At 47.0% G+C, this 21,640-nt stretch overlaps 1 protein-coding gene across 1 annotated transcript; it reads right to left on the minus strand.

The window, feature by feature from the left end:
• Window positions 1–7,245: 7,245 nt before the first annotated feature.
• On the minus strand, window positions 7,246–8,130 carry LOC100283599 (calmodulin-like protein 1). The gene has a single exon (NM_001156500.2). It carries the CDS (start codon window positions 7,893–7,895, stop codon window positions 7,317–7,319), a length of 579 nt encoding a protein of 192 aa, NP_001149972.2. The 5' UTR covers window positions 7,896–8,130; the 3' UTR covers window positions 7,246–7,316.
• Window positions 8,131–21,640: the final 13,510 nt, after the last annotated feature.

A 21,640-nucleotide genomic window follows, 5' to 3' on the forward strand; every position in this document is an offset into this window, starting at 1 on the left:
CGTGCGTCAAAATAAAAAAAAATAAAAACGAAAAAAGAGATGACTTCTTTTTCCTAGCCTCGGGGGACTGGGTCCTCCCAAGAAATTGCAAGGCTGACTTCCTTCCACCGGTGGATCTTTTGGATGCTGAGAGTTGCTGCGCAGTTTCACCGAACCTGACTCCGCAGACTTGCTTGCAGCTCCAAGCTAGTATGGTTCTGATCATTGAGACAGTCAATCGGACTTACCTCTATTCTGAATGGAGACAGATTTAAGTTCATACCGAAAGGAAGGCTGGTTAAAGTTGGCAACCACACAAAGAATGGTGATTGACTGCAAAGGAGGAACAAGTGCACAATACAGAAAGAGCAAGTATGCGAATAAAAGTGTACGTAATACCTAAAGAAAGACAAAGGTATAATAAGATAAGTCGTTTTGTTCTAACGAGGAATGAAGGCGCAATGGAGCGTATGTTCGAATTTAGGATAGAGTGTCATACCATTAAGAGGGAGGTCTAATTAGACAACGCGATCATCTAGCTAGCTGAAAACTTGGTGTTGGAATGTCATGCGTTGCATATTAAGCGGGACGCGAGAAAGCAAGTGGAAAGATTTATTTAAAATACTTTTTTTAAAAGAAACGCTAACTAGGCTCTAACATGTTTGGCAAAATATTTATTTAAGAGCTAGCTCGCTTCAAAATATTCTCGGTGCGAACTTTGACGGACATGTCCGGTAAGGAATAAGACACGACATGGAATACGAGCGTGGCTAAGGTTTAGTATACAGTTCTTCAGCCATATCAGCATGGTGTTCAGTGTGCACCGAACGAACGGAACGGGTGGCATCGGAATGAGTCTGGCGTGAGGCACCGACTGTTGTCCCAGTGTAGCTCACCGAACGTGTTTGATGTGGCAGTGGATACCACAGTGGACATGAAACTGAAAAGGCCTGTAAATTTGCGTAGCTAAACGTTTCTGGGTGACTTGTTTGTCGGACGTCTGACAAGGTTAGTTTTTTTATGGACAACGCATATTTTTTTTATGGACAACACATGTTTTTTTTATATGGACAGCACATATCTTGTTTCTATTTTTAATGAACAAAAAAAGAATATTCATATTATTGTTGCGATTGCTTCAAGCGCAAGAAGAAAGGCACTGTTAGGATTTATGGGATTGGCTCAGTTAAGAAATTCTAATAAATCCCAGGAAAATCTCAAAAGCCCATACAAGTGGATGGCTAGGGAATTGGTGGAACCAATAGCACCATATTGCTAGTTCTAGTGGAGTAGAGCTAGCTTAAATATGTAAGCCACACTCACTCACCAAGTCATGGATGAGAGGAGAGAGTGTGGAGAGCCACACGCGCGCTAGCTCGCCTCGCCTGGGCGGGGCGAAGGGCGCACGACATGCGCGTGAATGGTCCACCGAAATCCGGCCCCTCGCCTTATCCTAACCGATCGCTATAAAATCTCAACTGATCGCGAGATTTTTGTGGGCGGATAAGATCGGGGGTCGCGGACTCGGCCCTATAAAAGGAGCCCGGCTGCCAGCCTCCAAATCATCCCAGTTCGCTTTCGCCTCTCTTCACAGCTGAGCCGCCTTCCAGTTCTCTTCATCCCGACCGCAGAGGTGCATCTGCGAGACGGGTCATTTTGCAACACAGTGATCGCTAGCAATGAGGAAGACAAAGGGTATGGTAATCTACTTTTCATCTTCCCAGTATTTCAATCACCTAGTTGGTGGCTTGATACTGGTGCTAATGTTCATGTGTGTTCTAACATTAACTTGTTCTCTTCTTATCAGGGTGCCCGGGATTCTTTCGTCCTAATGGGGAATGGGTCACATGCTTCTGTTCATGGCACTGGCACGGTGGATCTGAAGTTTACTTCGAGAAAGATCGTGCAGCTGAAGAATGTGCATCATGTCCCTTCTATACACAAGAATCTCGTTAGCGGAACCCTTCTGTGTAGAGATGGGTTCAAGGTAGTTTTGGAGTCCAATAAATTAGTTGTGTCTAAGTCTTGACAATTTATTGGTAAAGGCTATGACTGCGGAGGCTTGTTCCGCTTTTCTCTGTTAGATTTTAATAATAAGTCTGTGAACCATATTTGCGCTAATGTTGATGATCTTCCAAGTATTTGGCATTCTCGTTTGTGTCATATTAATTTTGGCTCTATGTCTCGGCTTGCAACCATGAGTTTAATTCCGAATATCACCATAGTCAAAGGTTCTAAGTGCCATAGTTATGTGCAGTCGAAGCAACCTCGAAAGCCTCACAAGGCTGCTGAGGAGAGACACCTGGCACCTCTAGAACTCATACATTCTGATCTCTATGAGATGAATGGTGTGTTGACAAAGGGTGGTAAGAGATACTTCATGACATTGATTGATGATGCGTCTAGATTTTGCTATGTATACTTGCTAAAAACTAAAGATGAGGCTTTAGACTACTTTAAAATCTATAAGGCTGAAGTTGAAAAGCAACTAGAGAGAAAGATCAAACGTCTTAGATCAGATCGTGGTGGCGAGTTCTTTCCCAAAGTCTTTGACGATTTCTGTGCAGAACATGACATTATTCATGAGAGGACTCCTCCCTACTCACCCGAGTCAAACGGGATTGGTGAAAGGAAAAACCGTACGTTGACTGACCTGGTGAATGCCATGTTAGACACTTGTGGTTTATCTAAGGCATGGTGGGGGGAGGTAGTCCTGACTTCATGTCATGTTCTGAATAGAATTCCTATGGGCAAAGAAGAGAAAACCCCTTATGAGAAGTGGGTTGGGACAAAACCATCACTTTCATACTTGCGCACTTAGGGGTGCATGGCGAAAGTCAATGTACCAATTAATAAAAAGCGCAAGCTTGGTCTAAGGACAGTGGATTGTGTCTTTCTTGGATATGCTTCGTGTAGCATAGCATATAGATTTTTAGTAGTTAAATTTGAAGTTCCTGATGTATACGTTGATACTTTTATGGAATCACGTGATGCTACTTTCTTTGAACATATATTTCCAATGAAAGACATTCATAGCAATTCTAGATACTCTTCTGAGATAACTCCTGAACATAGTACACCTATTGAGAGTTTTGAATAGCCACATGAAATTGTCCTAGAGGAGGATGACAATGATGCTCCTAAAAGGAGCAAGAGACAAAGGGTTGAAAAATCCTTTGGTGATGATTTCATTGTGTACCTTGTGGACGATACTCCTACTACCATTGCAGAAGCATTTGCATCTCCAGATGCAGATGATTGGAAAGAAGCAGTTCATAATGAGATGGACTCCATTCTTTCAAATGGTACGTGGGAAGTCACTAATCGACCCTATGGATGCAAACCTGTGGGTTGTAAGTGGGTGTTTAAAAAGAAGCTCAAGCCTGATGGTACAATTGAAAAGTACAAGGCTAGGCTTGTGGCTAAAGGCTATACTCAGAAAGAAGGAGAAGACTTCTTTGATACTTACTCACCCGTTGCTAGAATGACCACTATTCGAGTACTACTTTCTTTGGCTGCCTCGTATGGTCTCCTTGTTCATCAGATGGATGTAAAGACAGCTTTTCTTAATGGAGAGCTGGACGAGGAAATCTATATGGAACAGCCTGATGGATTTGTAGTAAAGGGTCAAGAAAGCAAGGTGTGCAAGTTATTGAAATCTCTGTATGGTCTGAAGCAAGCACCAAAGCAGTGGCATGAGAAGTTTGACACGACTCTAACATCTGCAGGCTTTGCCATTAATGAGGCAGACAAGTGTGTATATTATCGCTGTGGTGGGGGCGAAGGAGTTATATTGTGCTTATATGTTGATGATATATTGATATTTGGCACAAACATTGATGTGATCAATGAAGTCAAGTCTTTTCTATCAAAGAGTTTTGATATGAAAGATCTGGGAGAAGCTGATGTGATTCTAAACATCAAGCTGATTAAGGCAGATGGTGGGATTACTCTCTCGCAATCTCACTATGTTGAAAAGGTTTTGAAGCGATTTGGCTTCTCTGAGTGCAAACCTTCTCCAACACCTTATGATCCCAGTGTGACACTGCGAAAGAACAAGAGAATTGGTTTAGACCAATTGAGATACTCTCAGATTGTCGGTTCACTCATGTATCTTGCTGGTGCAACAAGGCCCGATATCTCGTTTGCTGTGAGCAAATTGAGCAGGTTCATGTCAAACCCCGGGACTGATCATTGGCATGCACTTGAGCGGGTTATGCGCTACCTGCAAGGTAAAATGAGTTATGGAATTCACTATTCTGGTCAGCATGCAGTACTTGAAGGATATAGTGATTCGAACTGGATATCTGATGCAGACGAGCTTTATGCCACCAGTGGTTATGTCTTTACTATTGGTGGAGGTGCGGTATCATGGAGGTTATGCAAGCAGACCATTTTGATGAGGTCAACCATGGAAGCCGAGCTAGCTGCACTTGACACAGCAACCGTTGAGGCAGAATGGTTGCGTGAACTCTTGATGGACTTGCCGGTGGTTGAGAAACCAATACCAGCTATCCTTATGAACTGTGACAATCAGACAGTGATTGCTAAAGTGACGAGTTCTAAGGATAATGGAAAGTCATCAAGACATGTCAAAAGACGATTGAAGTCTATCAGAAAGTTAAGAAACTCCGGAGTTATAAGTGTGACTTATATTTCAACAGATAAAAATCTGGCAGATCCTTTTACCAAGGGACTACCACATAATGTGATATAAATCGCATCCAGAGAGATGGGTATGAGACCCGAATAAAGTTGCCATGGTGGAAACCCAGTCTATGTGATCGGAGATCCCGTGAATTAGGTCCTGGGAAGAACAAGCCATTGGTGAACTGAGGAGAGTAACCTTTGACCCTCTCTAAGTAAAGATGCAATACTCTCAAATGCTGTAAGGCAGGTTGGCTTTGTGCCTTAATGTGTTCTGTTGGCTTGTATTAGCGAAGATGTTGTCCTGCAGAACATTCTTTGAAAGAACACACATATATGAGTTAGACTGTCTAACGTCGCAGTCTATGAGATTTGGGTGATCTCTAGTAAACTCATGAAGAGACCTTGGAGTACGACGTATATGCTCCACCTGAGAAGGGGACTACTGGTAGCCAAGTACTGGTCATGACTTCAAGTGAAACCCATTCACGCAAAACTTACAATTCAAGGCATAGTCCATTGTCCAAGTTGTGGGTTGGTGTAGCTTGGAGTTCTAGGCGGAAGTTCAACTTAACAGTCTCTGCTGAAAAACTAGTATATTAAACAGTAGTGAACAGTGGCGAAAACTGTAGATGGACATTTGAGATCTGGTGGGGGATTGTTAGGATTTATGGGCCTGGCCCAGTTAATAAATTCTAATAAATCCCAGGAAAATCTCAAAAGCCCATACAAGTGGATGGCTATGGAATTGGTGGAACCAATAGCACCATATTGCTAGTTCTAGTGGAGTAGAGCTAGCTTAAATATAGAAGTCACACTCACTCACCAAGTCATGGATGAGAGGAGAGAGTGTGGAGAGCCACACGCGCGCGCGCGCTCGCTGGTCTGGCCTAGCCTGGGCGGGGCGAGGCGAAGGGCGCGGGCGCACGACATGCGCGTGAATGGTCCGCCGAAATCCGGCCCCGCAAAATCTCAACTGACCGCGGGATTTTTGTGGGCGGATAAGATCGGGGGTCACGGACTCGGCCCTATAAAAGGAGCCCGGCAGCCAGCCTTCAAATCATACCAGTTCGCTTTCGCCTCTCTTCACAGCTGAGTCGCCTTCCAGTTCTCTTCATCCCGAACGCAGAGGTGCATCTGCGATTAGGAGAGCAGGTCTCTAGAACCCTTCGCCTTCTAGATCTTGCATCAGGAGAGGCCGAATAAGGTTTTTGGGAAGCGTCTTCACGCGACTGCTCGTGATCTTCTGACCTCGTCGACTCTGCTGATTTCGCTACTTCGCCGTCGTCGACCCTGCTGATTCCGGCGCGCGCTATCTATCAGTATGTCTAATCAGTTCGCATCATCTAATTTGACTTTTTACTTCAGTGCTTGTGATTTTGTCATGATTTATATTCGGAATTTAATCTAGAATTTGTTTAATTATTCAACAGGCACTAACTAATCCTGTATTAGAAAAAGGCTGCACTCTAATGCACCGCACCCTTTTGGAGGGTAGCAATGGCTTACTGCAACTCGTGAGGCCGAAACTTGCCTTGCACTTTCTCTTGTTGGAAAGTGAGGCTGACTCCAGCAGGGTCCTGTAAAAGCTCCTGTACTCTACATATAGAGGTTTGTCAGATCCTCTATCCCTCCAACAAGGGACTCTAAAAGGTCCTCTAAAATTTAGAGGATGACATGCATGCGCTATGTATAGAGGATGTACGGCGGTGCTCTATATAGTGTGCTGATTTCTGTGCACGTGCTGACGAGCGGTAAAAAATAATATAGAATGTCAAATCTAGTAGCACTGTTGATATAAAGGATGAAATTTAGGTGATATTGCTGGAGATGAAGAAGATATAGAGTACAGAATCTTTTAGAGAGTGCTGTAAAGGATTGAGAATATTATTCTAGGGGATAAAATTTAGGGGACGTTGCTGGAGACAGCATGACGGGCACTTTCTTTGAACGACACTGGAAAAGGAATAGGGAATGCTCTTGCTACTGTTTTTTTATATATAAAAAAAAGAAGAAACGGTGGAAAAGGTAAGGTCTGGAAGGAGTAGAGAGCACGCAGTTTCGTCGTTTCATGATAGGGAGAAAACAAACAAAAGACGTCTGCCGGGAATTGGGCGAGAAACGAGAGTGAAATGGCATCCTTCTGATAGGGAGAAAACAAAGGACGAGCTTTTGTTCAGTTCAGGGCTTCTTTTCAGGGGTTGTGCTTGATTCGTTTCAGGAGTTGGTATACGAGTGCTTGAGGAGCAACGGTCAGTCTGAGTCAGGTTCAGCAGCACAGACGCAGGAGAGCACAAACGAACTCGAATCTCCAATCATTCGTATTCGTACATCCAATTCATCCCATACGGCAGATTGAAAGAACGAATTTTGCATGCATGCATGCCGGCCGGTCACTGCACATTACTCTCTCGAACGAATTTTGCAAGCTGCATGCACGGGGCGGGGCGTTCTACTACTAATCGTGCATGGATTAGCAGCAAGCAAACATTTTTTTATAACAATTTGGAGCAAGTAGTCCTACTAGCAAGCAGGTGGGTAGCCTATCATCCTGCGCGCCGAAAAGACACTGTTTTTTTGGGACACAAAAGGCTGGCCTCGTCTTGCTCTCGCGGCCGCAGTAGATTTTAAATGATCCCTTCCCCGGCGCGCATCAGGGCTATGGCGGCGATGCTTGGCGGATCACTAAACTAGAAGGCCCGTGCGTCGGCCGTGCCGGCGCTGGCCATCATCATGCGCGCGAAGTCCTGGAAGCCGACGAAGCCGTCGCCGTCAGCGTCGACGCCGCCGATCATGCGGCGGCAGTCGTCGAGGCTGCACCCGCCGCCGAGGACGGCGTCCAGGACGGCGCGGAGCTCCTCGGCGGTGATGCGGCCGTCGCCGTCCGCGTCGAACACGCGGAACGCCTCCATGAGGTCGCCGTCGGCGTCGGCGTCGGCGTCGCACGGCGGGGGCTGCGCGGCGAGCGCGGCCACGGCGTCGAGCTCGGCGTCGGACGGCTCCGCGTGGCCCAGGCGCCGCAGCACGGCCTCCAGCTCCCGCCGCGGGATCTCCAGCGCCGGCGCCGGCGCCGCCGCCAGCACGGACCGCGGCGTCGTGGTGGCGGAGGAGGAGGAGGAGGAGGAAGAAGAGGACGCGAACGACGGCGCCTCGCCGCGCGACAGCGAGCGCTTCTTCTTCTTCTTCCCGTCCTCGACGATGCCGCCGCCGCCCCGCTTCGGGGACGGCAGGGACAGCTTCCTGGCGAGCGACTGGATGGACAGCTTCATCTCCGTCTCCGTCTCCTGTGGCGCCGCTGCGTGGCGAATGGGACACGGAGGAGACCGGATCCGATCCGAGGGGCTTTGGCTTGGGTGGAGGACAGGAGGAGGGATGGAGAGGACGGGGAGGCGGGAGGTGGGTGATAAAAAGGCGTGCGGTGCGGGCGGGGACGGGCAGCTTCGTGGAAGCTTCGTGGTCGATGTCGTGCAGGCGATTTTTCGGCTTCGTCTCCCTGCCCGCCTGGCCCTGGCTGGCCTATATACTTCTCCGTCCGTCTCCGTCCTAGCCAAGCGACTGTACCTTTTCGTTTCGCGGGGACCGTTTCCTTGCCCCGCTCGAGTGGCCGCCGGCCAGCGGATTGCCTGTGGAGTGGAGGAGGCTGTTGCGCGGCCTGTGGTGCCTGTTCGGCCACCTCTGCGTTCGTCGAGTTGGCAATACGAGGACACGCCAATATGGTGATGCTGATGGTGGTGTTGCCAGAAAATAGCTTGCCGAGGCGTGTGTTGTGCATGCATGTGTTATGCGAGCTTAGATGGAAATCGCAGGATTTACTGCGGCTTGCTACAGAAAAGGACAGGCTTTGTTGTCGCTTTCAGTCACTACGAGACACACCCACACTTGCCTGCTGGCAGTGCTGGTGTCGTATGTTTGTCCGTTGTACCTATAGATGTCCAGAAAACGTGGACCGTTAGCATTGCCACGAAGCATGAGTTTTTAGCACGACACATCATGAGTTAATCCGAGCCCGGGCTCAGCCCGGTCTGGCGGGCGTGTCAGGCTTGACAGCCATCTCGGCCTGTTGGGCTGGCCCGAGCACGCCTAGCTCTAGGGCTGCGCCGCCGACGCACAGCGCGCCTTCCTCCGTGAAGCACCCCAGATCCTGTGGGACTCAAATGTGATACCATTACTAGTCCCAGAATGCTAGTAAACACATTTATACATCAGATGATTACAGATCTGCTTAAACGAGACAAACCTATAAAGGTGGCGATCAACTTTAAGAGTTGATCCATGACTCGGGACATATCATCAGAGTGGGGCGGAAGCAGCCCGATATACGCAGCGAAGCAATTCAGCGGTCCAACAGCCACAGACAAGGTTGGGAACAGTCGTAACTCTTACCCGATCTCCTTTTTCTGAAAACAACAAATAAGCAAGGGTGAGTACAAACGTACTCAGCAGCCCACCTTCACCCGCGGAACGGGGAAATCAGATATAATGCATGGAATATGTGGAGCTCAGGATATTTTGCAGAAACAACAATATTTTATGCAGGACTGTTTTGAAAAAACATTTTGTATTTTGCAAAGCGCATCCTCTCCAAAAGGAGCAGAAAGTTTTTTTAGTATTAAAACAAAATCCCCTAGACTAAACCATCCAGGTATCTCAGCAGTTTCCCACTGGTTTTCATTTTCAAAAACAGCTACTGGACTTCCCGTCCACCATAGCTCACGGCTCAACCGCCGGACCTTTTTAAAAAAACACTTTTCTCAAACGCACCTTTTTTTGAAACAAAACACTAATTGTCGTACCACACCAGACTCGTCCATTCCTATGGACACAGACTATTCGAATATGTTTTCAAACTCTACGCAGAGGTGTACACTTTACCCACTAGTCCGGCTCTGCGATCTCATGGCCAATGAGATCCGAATCCGAATCTCTTTCCTTCCTCGCACGTCCTAACGTTAACGGTTATACCGGAAGGAGTCAGGCCACCGCCATGTCCAAACCGGACAAAACATTCCCCATCCTTATCCTCCCGGTGCTCCCCAGCCTTCATAACCCTAGGGTTGGACCGTACGAGTTCAGATTGAGTGACTGCCCACACAGTCTCGAGTGGTTGTACTTATCATGAGTACATGTAGTGAATGATGACAAACCGATCCTTATATGAGGGGACAATCCTTCTGCTCACGCCTAAACCAGCTGAGCCATCACCTTAGGCCCTCCCCTAAACCAGGGAGTCCCTGATCATCCCACTCACAAGGTGATAAGGGTGAAAACCCTTCATCATACACATTTTGAAAAGCATTTTCTTTTGAAAACTCACACCTTTTCTCAAATCATTTGTAACAAATATATCAAGGATTGATTGCGGCAAGCGGCTGGGTGGCCATAATAACTTGTCTCAAGATCATATCATGCATAAAATAACAGGCTGAGGGTTATGGTTGTAAAACATAGATAATTTATGCATCAAAGGGATCCAGTGAGCTTGCCGTGCTTATCCGGCGAAGGGGGAAGGGGAGCTCGCGGAACTGGCTTCTAGCTCCACCGCCTGGCATAGACTTGCAGATCTGGCCTCCACGAGACGGCACGAACGCTCCGATAACTATGCAACATGAATAAGCAAACATACAAACCAGCAGGTATATCAACAGATATTTAGTATAGTGGTCAGAATAGCGATATATGGATGGGTAGAGTCTTGAGTAGAATCTGTGTCATCTGGTGTTGTGATATTACTGGTGGTGGAGCGGAGGTGCTTACCAGGAGGGTGGACTGGAGGCGAAGCGACACTATGTGTGTAGCCGGCAGAGCGGAGTAACTGAGTGAGTGGGGTGTTTGCCTTGGCTGAGGGTGTTGAGTGTGTGTGGAGAGGGAGAGGGTAGCTGGGTGTATTTATAGCTGAGTGTATGTGGTGTAGCACAGTGAAGTTCACTATTGGTGAGAATAGTGACGAATGAATCGACTGACTTAGTCTGAACAGGGAGATTATAAGCAGAATATGAGATATGAGTATTTTAGGAGTTTTCTGGAATATGAACCATGCTTAAGGGATGACATGTGTAGCATCCCAAAAATTCAAATCCTGAAATTTTCTCAAACTCGCTCTAAATTCAAAATGAATTTCAAATTTCATTTCAAAATGTTTGTTTGCGAGTTGATATCAACAAATAAAATATAGTGGTCTATATTCTCTCCAAAATCCTCCTCAAATATCCTACAAATGTTTCTCCAGTGATCCCCCTCAAATTCTTTCCAGAAATACTGCCCAGATATTTCCCGAGTAATCCCCTTCAAGTTCTTTCCAGAAATATTCCCCAAATATTCCACCAATATATCTCCAAGTATTTTCTTCCTAAGAAATACCTTTATAATCATTTTTCAAGTCCCTACAAATATTTCTTCGTAACTTTTCTCATGCTCATACGTATACGTATGCCTCCAGTGTCATACGGTGAGCTCTACAAGCTAATTACACTTATACAAGACAAATACATGCTAACCTCCCACTAATCCTCTCATCCTCCCACTAATCCTCTCATCCCTCCCCCTAATCCCCCCACCATGGCTATAAATAGAGGGGCAAGGGCCTCCTCTCTTCCCACCCCAAGCCATTTCATGGCAACTCTCTCCCCCCCACACACACCCACTCCATGTTCCACACAAGCACACACTAGCACAAGGATCGTTCGGTCGTTCTTCGATCGTTCGTCCCCCTGTTCTTAGTTTGTTCGTTCGTTCGTCCGATCGTTCGATCGTTCGTCCGATCGTTCATGGTTCGTTCGTCCGTTCGTCCAATCGTTCGATCGTTCGTCCGTTCATTCGTCCAAATATTCTTTTTCCTACCGTTATGCTGCCGAAATTCCGATCGTTCGTTCGTTCGATCATTCATCGTTCGTTCATAGTTCCTATTCATCGTTCATCGTTCGTTCATGGTCCCTATTCATCGTTCTTCCAGATAATCTTTGTCCTGCCGTTATGCTGCCGAAATTCCGATCGTTCGTTCGTCCGATCATTCGATCGTTCGTCCGTTCGTTCATAGTTCCTATTCATCGTTCATCGTTCATTCATAGTTCCTATTCATCGTTCATCGTTCGTTCATACGACTATTCACCATTACTATTTATCGTTACTATTCACATACACTATTCATCATCGTTACTATTTATCATTGCTATTCATCATCGTTACTATTCATCGATGATATCTATAATTACTTTTCCATCGCCACTATTCATCGTTACTAATCATCGTTACTATTCATCGGTCATCTCGTCATCCCAAATTTCAACTACTCATCCATCATGCTGTCCAGTCCACCTAAGACCAGCCAGACCCATGTTCCAATCATACGAACTCCGATGACTGTGATTTTCCTTCCAGTGGGAAATTCCCATCTGGTCACCCATCCCAGGTTTCCCCAAGTTGAGCATGCTTGACTTTGAGATTCCTTCGAACCAGGCTTCCAAACTCAGATTCCAATAATTCTTGTTTCTAAATTCTTATCAAACTATTCCCTATCCAACCATGTCATCTCTTAAGCATGGTCCATATTCCAGAAAACTCCCAAAATACTCTTGTCCCATATTCTGCCTATAACTCTCCTGTTCATACTAAGTCAGACGATTTATTCGTCACTATTCTCACAAACAGTGAACTTCACTGTGCTACACCACATACACCCAGCTATAAATACACCCAGCTACCCTCTCCCTCTCCACACACACTCAACACCCTCAGCCAAGGCAAACACCCCACCCACTCAGTTACTTCGCTCTGCCGGCTACACGCATAGTGTCGCTTCGCCTCCAGTCCACCCTCCTGGTAAGCACCTCCGCTCCACCACTAGTAGTATCTCAACACCACATGACACATATTCTACTCAAGACTCTACCCATCCATGTATCACTATTCTGACCACTATACTAAATATTTGTTGGTATACTTGCTCGTTTGTATGTTTGCTTGTTCATGTTGCATAGTTATCGGAGCGTTCGTGTCGTCTCGTGGAGGCCAGATCCGCGAGTCTACGCTAGGCGGTGGAGCCAGAAGCCAGTTCCGCGAGCTCTCCTTCCCCCTTCGCCGAATAAGCACGGCAAGCTCACTGGATCCCTTTGATGCATAAATTATCTATGTTTTACAACCACAACCCTCAGCCTGTTATTTTATGCATAATATGATTTTGAGACAAGTTATTATGGCCACCCAGCCGCTTGCCGCAATCAATCCCTGATATAATTGTTACAAATGATTTGAGGAAAGGTGTGAGTTTTCAAAAGAAAATGCTTTTCAAAATGTGTTTGATGAAGGGTTTTCACCCTTATCACCTTTGAGTAGGGATGATCAAGGACTCCCTGGTTTAGGGGAGGGCCTAAGGTGATGGCTCAGCTGGTTTAGGCGTGAGCAGAAGGATTGTCCCCTCATATAAGGACCGGTTTGTCATCTTCACTACCTGTACTCTTTAATAGTGCAACCACTCGAGACTGTGTGGGCAGTCACTCAATCTGAACTCGTGCGGTCCGACCCCAGGGTTATGAAGGCTGGGGAGCACCGGGAGGATAAGGAGGGGGAAAGTTTTGTCCGGTTTGGACATGGTGGTGGCCTGACTCCTTCCGGATAACCGTTAAGGTTAGGACGTGCGGGGAAAGAAAGAGATTCGGATTCGGGTCTCACTAGCTATGAGATCGCAGAGCCGGACTAGTGGGTAAAGTGTACACCTCTGCGCAGAGTTCAAACCTATTCGAATAGTCTGTGTCCACAGGAATGGACGAGTCTGGTATGGTATGGCAATTAATGTTTTGTTTTCAAAAAAAGGGTGCTTTTGAGAAAAGTGGTTTTTAAAAGGTTCGGCGGTTGAGCCGTGAGCTATGGTGGACGGGAAGTCCAGTAGCTGTTTTTGAAAAGGAAAACCAGTGGGAAATTGCTGAGATACCTGGAGGGTTTAGTCCAGGGGATTTTGTTATAATACTGAAAAACTTCCTGCTCCTTTTGGAGAGGATGCGCTTTGCAAAAATACAAAATGTTTTTTTCAAAATAACTCTGCATAAAATATTGTTGTTTCTGCAAAATATCCTGAGCTCCACATATTCCATGCATTATATCTGATTTCCCCATTCCGCGGGTGAAGGTGGGCTGCTGAGTACGTTTGTACTCACCCTTGCTTATTTGTTGTTTTTCAGAAAAAGGAGATCGGGTAAGAGTTACGACTGTTCCCAACCTTGCCTGTGGCTGTTGGACCGCTGATTTGCTTCGCTGCGTATATCGGGCTGCTTCAGCCCCACTCTGATGATATGTCCCGAGTTGTGGACCAACTCTTAAAGTTGTTCGCCACCTTTATAGGTTTGTCTCGTTTAAGCAGATCTGGAATCATCTGATGTATAAATGTGTTTACTAGCCTCCTGGGACTAGTAATTGTATCACATTTGAGTCCCAGAGGATCAGGACGCTTCAGGTGGTATCAAAGCTGTTAGGTTGGCCGCAGGACGTAACCCTTAGCCTGATCCAAAAGTTTTTGAGTCAAAACTATTTTCTTAAAAAATTCTTGCTCTCATCCCTTCATTTCAAAAATGCTTCCACCTTTCCTTCTCTCAGAAGTCAGATGGAGGTCCGCTGCCAAACCAGCTTGTGTCAGAATGAAGATGGTTTCCCCAAGTTGTTGAGAGCATGCATAGTCCGCCTCGGAATAAGGAGCCAGCCAGAGTATGATGGTCGTGAATTCGTCGAGCATGGCACAGAGAAGTGTGTCGTGACTGTATACATTGGATCCAGTCCGCACCATGTGGAATGGAGTGTCACTGCTGCTGGGCACAGATTCAAAGACACCTGCCAAGTCATCGCTCGCAAGGCATTGAGGGCCCTGTGTCAGATCTATGAAGAAGAAGTGGCCGACACCCCGCTCAGATTCTTTCCGCCCTTTCAGAGAGACCGTCCCGCTTGGATGGCCAGGATGCGTGCATTGGAAGGGAAGCAGCTGCTTGAGGACGACCCCACAGTCGTGTACCTCACTGCATACCTGCTCACCCTGGATGCGCAGTATGATTTCTTGGCTCGGCACCACCGTCAGATGATTGCTCGAGCAGAAGATGAAGAGAAGCTCAACCGTAAGCTCCATGTGGATCTCACCACAGCTCAAGCCCGTGCAACTGCATTGGAAAGTCGTGAAGTCATTGCTGTTGAAGCCCTGAAGCAAGCCAAGGATGAGCATGTCCAGAAGCTGATGGAGGCCTACTTGGTAACCCATAACCAACGTAGAGCCCTGCGGATCCAAGAGCCCGCTCCATCCAACCCAGTTCAACCCATGAGAGCTGAAGATCCCTAGATTCTTGAAGGTCACTCGGTCTCTGTCAGAGGAGAGAAGAAGGCTTGGGAACTCCCGGAAGGAGCCATAGTCTTGGAAGGAATTCCAGTCTTCCCTCAGGCTATGGATAAGCAAGAGCACCCCGAGTTCTCCCAAGATCCCCCGCCGGAGTTGTGTGAGCCCCTCACCATGAAGAAGATTCCAGCACCGCCCCGTGAAATCAAGGAAGAAGCTGCAAGCACCCCGCCAGCACCGCCGCCCTCTGAGGAGCTACAAGAGCCAGTCCAGCTTGAAGAAGAGTTCAACCCCATGTTGCCATCTCAGTCGCCGCCAGAAGAAGTCATCAACATCAGCTCCCTCTTGACCCATCCAGGAGATGTCTCAGTTTGAAGTTGTGAGCCAGCCTTGCCAGAAGGGAAGCTGCCTGGTCTGAAGTTAGTTATGCCCAGTCCTCTGCATGCATTGGGTAGTGAAGTTTTTCTTCACTTTGGCTAGAGCCCTGCATGTATGAGAGGTAACCGTGTAGCCCCGTGATTTGAAAAACTCTAATTGTGTGGCCCCCTAGGGCATTTCAAAATGAATTTCGCTTGATGTTTTCTCCCCTTTTGAGTGCATATGTGATGCTTTAACGTTAGTGCTCATAAGTTGCATTTAGCATAGTTCTCAGTTCAGGAGCCAAGCAATAGTAGTTATGCTTAGCCCCCGAATCTGAGTAGTCCGTGCTTTGGAAAAACTCTATTCTTCCCTTATTCAAAACATTTGATTTGTTTGTGCTTATCATTGCTGAGCTTGTGTGTTCTCTTTCTTTTTAAGAAAGGTTTTCTCTAAAAACATAGATCACAAATTAGATCTAATCCTCACCTTATGCTTCCATTCTCATCTTAACCCATCTCAAGAGAAAAGTGCTTTACCCAAGAAGATACCGGGAAGCTTACCCTTGAAGCCTGGAATAAGGTACAGAAGAAACTAGTCCAGTCGCTCAGTCAAAAGGACCGACCGTGAGAATCAAAGCACTGCCCCTGAGTCAAAGTAAACAGGAAAAGAGGACAGAAGGAGTTATTACCATACAGAGAGGCAAAGATTCTTGGAACCAAAGTCCACAAACATCAGGGTCATCGACCCCACCACTCACCCGTGCCCCCCCGCACTCATGCCTCGCCTCCATGCGCACTACCACCGCCACCCACCGCCCCCCTTTGCAGCGCACTACCGCCGCCCACGCCACCTTTGCAGTGCACCCACCGCCACCCTCATCGCCGGCAACACCAGGCCCCCCTCCCCTTATCGCACACGCTGCCGCGTAGCACCTACTCCATCACCACTACTCCGCAACCGGACACCCCCGCTCGCCTATAAATCCCCCCCACCAGCCCCCTCAACTCCCAACTCGCTCAAAGCACACTCCAGATAAATCCCCTCTGCCAAATCGCAAGCAACTCCATTTTCCACTCCCTCGCCCCTAAGATCACAATGTTTGGTGATTCTTGGGTTGAAGACTGTTGCACATGGTTCATAGTCTTTGGTTTCCTCTAGTGTATGATAGTAATACTCTTTGATAGAATCCTCCAGTGGGAGGAGCAAAGAGAAAGGAAGGGTCAGTGAAAAGAAGATAGTGAAGAGAAGATAAGAAGAAGGTTCTTCCAGAATCAACCCTGTGTCAGTCATTTCTCCGCAGCCTGCTCAAGCAGCAACAGCAGAAGAAGGCCCCGTAACACCCTTGTTATGAGGTACTTCAAGGAGTTCAAATCCCCAAGATTCAAGAGTTCTACCCTCATTCTTTTTAAGTGGGGTAGTGTTCTAGAAAGGTTCTTGCTGTGGAGAAAAAGAAGAAGGCCTGCAGCAAGCTTGTCGAGGACCAGATCACCGAAGCTTATAAGTTTCTGGATGAGAAGTGGTCACCCAAGTTCCGTTAATGAAGCACCAAAAGACCAATCAAGTAAGGAATCCATGTGGGAGTTTGCAAGAGAAAGGTTTGCGCGTTGGCATCGATGCTTCTTCAATAAGCTAGCTGCCAAGCAAAAGCTAGAAGCCTGAAGATGATCTTTGAGTAGCCAGAATCAGCGTTTGCAATCGGCAACCGGATGCTCCTGAAAGGCTAGATTTTGTTGAAGTTCCATCTCCTCGAAGAGTCTGTAAAGTGAAAATATGTAGCTGAAGTAAAGCTATACCCATAACCCTTCTAAGCCGAATCTCGAGGACGAGATTCCTTTTAAGTGGGGTAGATTTGTAGCATCCCAAAAATTCAAATCCTAAAATTTTCTCAAACTCGCTCTAAATTCAAAATGAATTTCAAATTTCATTTCAAAATGTTTGTTTGCGAGTTGATATCAACAAATAAAATATAGTGGTCTATATTCTCTCCAAAATCCTCCTCAAATATCCTACAAATGTTTCTCCAGTGATCCCCCTCAAATTCTTTCCAGAAATACTGCCCAGATATTTCCCGAGTAATCCCCTTCAAGTTCTTTCCAGAAATATTCCCCAAATATTCCACCAATATATCTCCAAGTATTTTCTTCCTAAGAAATACCTTTATAATCATTTTTCAAGTCCCTACAAATATTTCTTCGTAACTTTTCTCATGCTCATACGTATACGTATGCCTCCAGTGTCATACGGTGAGCTCTACAAGCTAATTACACTTATACAAGACAAATACATGCTAACCTCCCACTAATCCTCTCATCCTCCCACTAATCCTCTCATCCCTCCCCCTAATCCCCCCACCATGGCTATAAATAGAGGGGCAAGGGCCTCCTCTCTTCCCACCCCAAGCCATTTCATGGCAACTCTCTCCCCCCCCACACACACACCCACTCCATGTTCCACACAAGCACACACTAGCACAAGGATCGTTCGGTCGTTCTTCGATCGTTCGTCCCCCTGTTCTTAGTTTGTTCGTTCGTTCGTCCGATCGTTCGATCGTTCGTCCGATCGTTCATGGTTCGTTCGTCCGTTCGTCCGATCGTTCGATCGTTCGTCCGTTCGTTCGTCCAAATATTCTTTTTCCTACAGTTATGCTGCCGAAATTCCGATCGTTCGTTCGTTCGATCATTCATCGTTCGTTCATAGTTCCTATTCATCGTTCATCGTTCGTTCATGGTCCCTATTCATCGTTCTTCCAGATAATCTTTGTCCTGCCGTTATGCTGCCGAAATTCCGATCGTTCGTTCGTCCGATCATTCGATCGTTCGTCCGTTCGTTCATAGTTCCTATTCATCGTTCATCGTTCGTTCATAGTTCCTATTCATCGTTCATCGTTCGTTCATACGACTATTCACCATCACTATTCACCATTACTATTCACCATTACTATTCATCGTTACTATTCACATACACTATTCATCATCGTTACTATTTATCATTGCTATTCATCATCGTTACTATTCATCGATGATATCTATAATTACTTTTCCATCGCCACTATTCATCGTTACTAATCATCGTTACTATTCATCGGTCATCTCGCCATCCCAAATTTCAACTACTCATCCATCATGCTGTCCAGTCCACCTAAGACCAGCCAGACCCATGTTCCAATCATACGAACTCCGATGACTGTGATTTTCCTTCCAGTGGGAAATTCCCATCTGGTCACCCATCCCAGGTTTCCCCAAGTTGAGCATGCTTGACTTTGAGATTCCTTCGAACCAGGCTTCCAAACTCAGATTCCAATAATTCTTGTTTCTAAATTCTTATCAAACTATTCCCTATCCAACCATGTCATCTCTTAAGCATGGTCCATATTCCAGAAAACTTCCAAAATACTCTTGTCCCATATTCTGCCTATAACTCTCCTGTTCATACTAAGTCAGACGATTTATTCGTCACTATTCTCACAAACAGTGAACTTCACTGTGCTACACCACATACACCCAGCTATAAATACACCCAGCTACCCTCTCCCTCTCCACACACACTCAACACCCTCAGCCAAGGCAAACACCCCACCCACTCAGTTACTTCGCTCTGCCGGCTACACGCATAGTGTCGCTTCGCCTCCAGTCCACCCTCCTGGTAAGCACCTCCGCTCCACCACTAGTAGTATCTCAACACCACATGACACATATTCTACTCAAGACTCTACCCATCCATGTATCACTATTCTGACCACTATACTAAATATTTGTTGGTATACTTGCTCGTTTGTATGTTTGCTTGTTCATGTTGCATAGTTATCGGAGCGTTCGTGCCGTCTCGTGGAGGCCAGATCCGCGAGTCTACGCTAGGCGGTGGAGCCAGAAGCCAGTTCCGCGAGCTCTCCTTCCCCCTTCGCCGAATAAGCACGGCAAGCTCACTGGATCCCTTTGATGCATAAATTACCTATGTTTTACAACCACAACCCTCAGCCTGTTATTTTATGCATAATATGATTTTGAGACAAGTTATTATGGCCACCCAGCCGCTTGCCGCAATCAATCCCTGATATAATTGTTACAAATGATTTGAGGAAAGGTGTGAGTTTTCAAAAGAAAATGCTTTTCAAAATGTGTTTGATGAAGGGTTTTCACCCTTATCACCTTTGAGTAGGGATGATCAAGGACTCCCTGGTTTAGGGGAGGGCCTAAGGTGATGGCTCAGCTGGTTTAGGCGTGAGCAGAAGGATTGTCCCCTCATATAAGGACCGGTTTGTCATCTTCACTACTTATACTCTTTAATAGTGCAACCACTCGAGACTGTGTGGGCAGTCACTCAATCTGAACTCGTGCGGTCCGACCCCAGGGTTATGAAGGCTGGGGAGCACCGGGAGGATAAGGAGGGGGAAAGTTTTGTCCGGTTTGGACATGGTGGTGGCCTGACTCCTTCCGGATAACCGTTAAGGTTAGGACGTGCGGGGAAAGAAAGAGATTCGGATTCGGGTCTCACTAGCTATGAGATCGCAGAGCCGGACTAGTGGGTAAAGTGTACACCTCTGCGCAGAGTTCAAACCTATTCGAATAGTCTGTGTCCACAGGAATGGACGAGTCTGGTATGGTATGGCAATTAATGTTTTGTTTTCAAAAAAAGGGTGCTTTTGAGAAAAGTGGTTTTTAAAAGGTTCGGCGGTTGAGCCGTGAGCTATGGTGGACGGGAAGTCCAGTAGCTGTTTTTGAAAAGGAAAACCAGTGGGAAATTGCTAAGATACCTGGAGGGTTTAGTCCAGGGGATTTTGTTATAATACTGAAAAACTTCCTGCTCCTTTTGGAGAGGATGCGCTTTGCAAAAATACAAAATGTTTTTTTCAAAATAACTCTGCATAAAATATTGCTGTTTCTGCAAAATATCCTGAGCTCCACATATTCCATGCATTATATCTGATTTCCCCATTCCGCGGGTGAAGGTGGGCTGCTGAGTACGTTTGTACTCACCCTTGCTTATTTGTTGTTTTTCAGAAAAAGGAGATCGGGTAAGAGTTACGACTGTTCCCAACCTTGCCTGTGGCTGTTGGACCGCTGATTTGCTTCGCTGCGTATATCGGGCTGCTTCAGCCCCACTCTGATGATATGTCCCGAGTTGTGGACCAACTCTTAAAGTTGTTCGCCACCTTTATAGGTTTGTCTCGTTTAAGCAGATCTGGAATCATCTGATGTATAAATGTGTTTACTAGCCTCCTGGGACTAGTAATTGTATCACATTTGAGTCCCAGAGGATCGGGACGCTTCAACATGGTTGGATAGGGAATAGTTTGATAAGAATTTAGAAACAAGAATTATTGGAATCTGAGTTTGGAAGCCTGGTTCGAAGGAATCTCAAAGTTAAGCGTGCTCAACTTGGAGAAACCTGGGATGGGTGACCAGATGGGAAGTTCCCACTGGAAGGAAAATCACAGTCACCGGAGTTCATATGACTAAAATATTGGTCTGGCTGGTCTTAGGTGGACTACACAGCATGACGGGTGAGTAGTTGAAATTTGGGGTGATCGGATGATCGATGAATAGTAACGATGAATAGTGTCGGGTACCGTAATTAGGGGTACCCCCAACACTCCTAAACGCGGCTGGAAAACATCTTCAGAGCAAACCATAAACAACTGATAAAGCACAATTCAAGTCAGGGCCTCGTCTACCAAGGGACGCGACCTCATCCGAGCCCAGCCTCGGCCTTGGGCGGGAATAGTAGTCCCGGGCGGATTCACGCCTCGCCCGAGGGCCTCCTCAGGCAGTGAGCGCACCCTCGGCTCGCCTGAAGCCCAACTTGGGCAGACTCAGTCGTACAACGACCTCGGCCGGATCGCCCTCCCAACCGACCGTATCGCATGCGCATTTAATGCGGGGATCGCCTGCCACCTTATCCTGACATGCGTGCCTCAGTCGGCAAGGTCGAAGTGACCGCAGTCACTTCGCCCCTTTACTGACCGATCTGACGGGAAAACAACGCTATTCACCCCGTTTCGACTGCTGTGCCAACCACCAGGGTAAAACTGAGTCACGATCTCCAACGAGTTCGGCCTCGGGCGCAACAGGGAGCTCCGCCTTGCCCGACCCCAAGCCTCGGCGTCGGCCTCAGCCTCGGCCTCAGGAGAAGGTCTCCGCCTTGCCCGACCTCAGGCCACGGCCTCAGCCTCAGCCTCGGGAGAAGTCTCCGCCTCGCCCGACCCTAGGCCTCGGCCTCGGGAGAAGTCTCCGCCTTGCCCAACCTGGGCCTCGGACCGACTACGCTACAGGGGATGCATCATTACCCTACTCCTAGCTAGCTGCCTCAGGCTATGAAGGAACAAGACCAGTGTCCCATCTAAGGTTACTCCGG

The sequence above is a fragment of the Zea mays genome, chromosome 3, assembly GCF_902167145.1.
Source record: "Zea mays cultivar B73 chromosome 3, Zm-B73-REFERENCE-NAM-5.0, whole genome shotgun sequence".
Lineage (NCBI taxonomy): Eukaryota > Viridiplantae > Streptophyta > Magnoliopsida > Poales > Poaceae > Zea > Zea mays.